The sequence below is a fragment of the Elephantulus edwardii genome, unplaced genomic scaffold (genome assembly GCF_000299155.1).
Source record: "Elephantulus edwardii isolate Elephantulus edwardi_28Jun2011 unplaced genomic scaffold, EleEdw1.0 scaffold00003, whole genome shotgun sequence".
Lineage (NCBI taxonomy): Eukaryota > Metazoa > Chordata > Mammalia > Macroscelidea > Macroscelididae > Elephantulus > Elephantulus edwardii.
The window spans coordinates 17,946,693-17,949,002 of record NW_006399753.1 but is presented as its reverse complement, the minus strand read 5'-3'; the positions used below and the strand labels follow the sequence as shown (position 1 = coordinate 17,949,002).

General features: G+C 43.7%; 1 protein-coding gene across 1 annotated transcript in view; it reads right to left on the bottom strand.

Annotated features, from left to right (window-relative positions):
* Positions 1–794: 794 nt before the first annotated feature.
* LOC102873017 (chromosome unknown open reading frame, human C8orf76) overlaps positions 795–2,310 on the bottom strand; it is a 19,177-nt gene continuing 17,661 nt past the window's right edge. Inside the window, exon 7 of the mRNA XM_006879469.1 lies at positions 795–992. Coding sequence (XP_006879531.1) covers positions 795–992 — 198 coding nt within the window. The remainder of the gene's footprint in view (positions 993–2,310) is intronic.

Below are 2,310 nucleotides of genomic sequence, written 5' to 3'. Positions count from 1 at the left end.
AGATGCAGAGCCAAAAGGCACAACGTTCTCTGCTTCTGGCCCTGGATCTCCTGTCTTCTGCAGGAGTCAGTGGAACTCTAGCAGGCCAGCGTGTTAACTTACAGAGACAGTACAATCTCAGACCTTTTACCACTTGACACTTCCTTTTCAAAACTGGTTTATTATCACATTCTTGGTTTATTGATAAACGTGAAGCCTTACTCTGCTGGTCATAGTGTAAAAGGCCAGGAGTCTCAGTGGTAAGTACTTGACTGCCAAGTAAAAGGTTGGTGGTTCAAATCCACTCTACGGCAGAGCCATGTTTATAAAGACAGCCTTAACCACTACATGGGGAAGCACGCCTCTGTCCTACAGGGTCGCTGTGCGTCAGAACTGAGTTAGCAGTAAAGGGGAGTGCTAGTATGTTGGTGTTTGCTGCTGCTCAATTGGAATTGACTCCTTTTTGACCCTTCAGCGGGTTTTTTAGAGGCAGTAAATTGTGTGGGAGGAGACTGACCATCTTTCTCCAGCAGAGCATCTGGTGGATTCGAACATCCTGCCTTTTGATTGGCAGAGCAATTCTTCAATCACTTGGCCACGAGAGCAGCCTGCAGTATTTAAATAGCAAAAATAGAAAATTAAAAGTTGTTAAACTGAATGTAAAAATAATAATCTAGGCGAGACATCATTTTTATAAAACATAAGCAAATATTTTTAATTCTTTATATTGCATTATTAGCTGTGGCTCTTGTTGGAAGTGAACAAGTACTGTTGAAACAGTGAAGATGTTTTTGGTTTTGTTTTAAAACAGGCCCTTAAGCCAAGGTTTGTATCTCTGTGTGGAAGGGATTCTCCGCGGGGCGGAAGTGGTCTTTGATCTTTCTGAACCACTTGTCCTCAAATTCCTCAGAAGATGCAATCATCAAGGCCGCCAATGCAGCAGAGCCGACACACTTGACCTCTGCGTGAACTTCCTCTTTGATTTTTTCTGGAACAAGATCTTCTCCCATGACCTGTGAGGGTGGAGGGCGTGGGTTAGGGGATGCAGGAGGAAAAAGACTCAGCAGACATGTAATGAAAGACTTTCATACAACAGTATAAAACACTTTGTGGCCAGAGGGTATTTCCACCATACACAAGTGAGAATCCAAGCACCATGTTACATAACAGCCCACACATCCACCCTCATCCTGTCCTGGGTCAAAGGCTCACCTGGAAGTACTCTTCGGACTACCCTGGGTACTGAGTCAACCATTTCATACCAAAGAACACATTCTCACAGCAGAACAGGACTGCATGTGACCTTCCTGCCTTCTAGAATGGGCTGAGAAGGAGGGGGTGGAGCTTGGATGGAACAGAACTGCTGCCCTGAGTTCTCTGCTCTAGGATTCTGTCTGCTGGACGCTCTCCTGAAAGGCAGCAAACACAAGTTCCAGATCTAACTCAACCTCAGACTTAGGCAGGCTGACTTCATGGAGGCACAACACTGCCCCCTTCTGGCCAGAGGGAGATCCATGAGGGTAAGGCCATGTCTTAACAGACACAAGCAAGATTCTGGCTCCATAAAATCAAACTGCGAGAAAGGCTATGTAGCTGTTTGGCAGCAGCGTGAAGGGACCGGACCAGAGGATGGAGAGTCAGCGTGTATACAAGTGCTCAAGTCATGGGCAATGAAAGCTCACTCGAAGGGTGGTGTCCACTGGCTTTTTAAGTCTTTAAAGACGACACGCTGATGGAGGCAAGAGGACATGAGATGCAGAGCCAGGTAACAACTGGTTATTTATCTAAAACAAAAAAAACCTCATCCAGTCAGAGCTGACTTTCTGTGGCGTGTCCAAAGCTGTAAACTACACAGAACTGCTCATATTTTCCTTTCAAGGAGCCACTGGTGGGTTTAAAGCCTAGAGGGTCAAACCTTTGGGTCAGCGGCACAACTCCCTATGAATCATGACGAGTTGATCGATTTATTTCTTTTTCTGTGTTAACCTCTCTGAAATCAAGATGTACCCTAGATTCATGCACAATGAAACTGGTAGCTTTTTTTTTCTGTTGACAGGACAGAAGGTGATACTGTATCTTAGAACTGATGAATTTTATATTCAATGAAATACAGTATTTAAAAATCTGAACAAGTTATCTTGTTTTAAAAAATGGAGAGGAAAAAATGAGAGAGTACATCTACAATAAGTTACATTCTTAAAAATGTTTAAAATGAAAACAACTATGAGATATCATTTCACCCCAGTCAGAATAGCAAAATTTAACAGAACAGCAAGCAACAAATGCTGGCGAGGTTGTGGAGAAACTGGAACCCTTATTCACTGTTGGTGG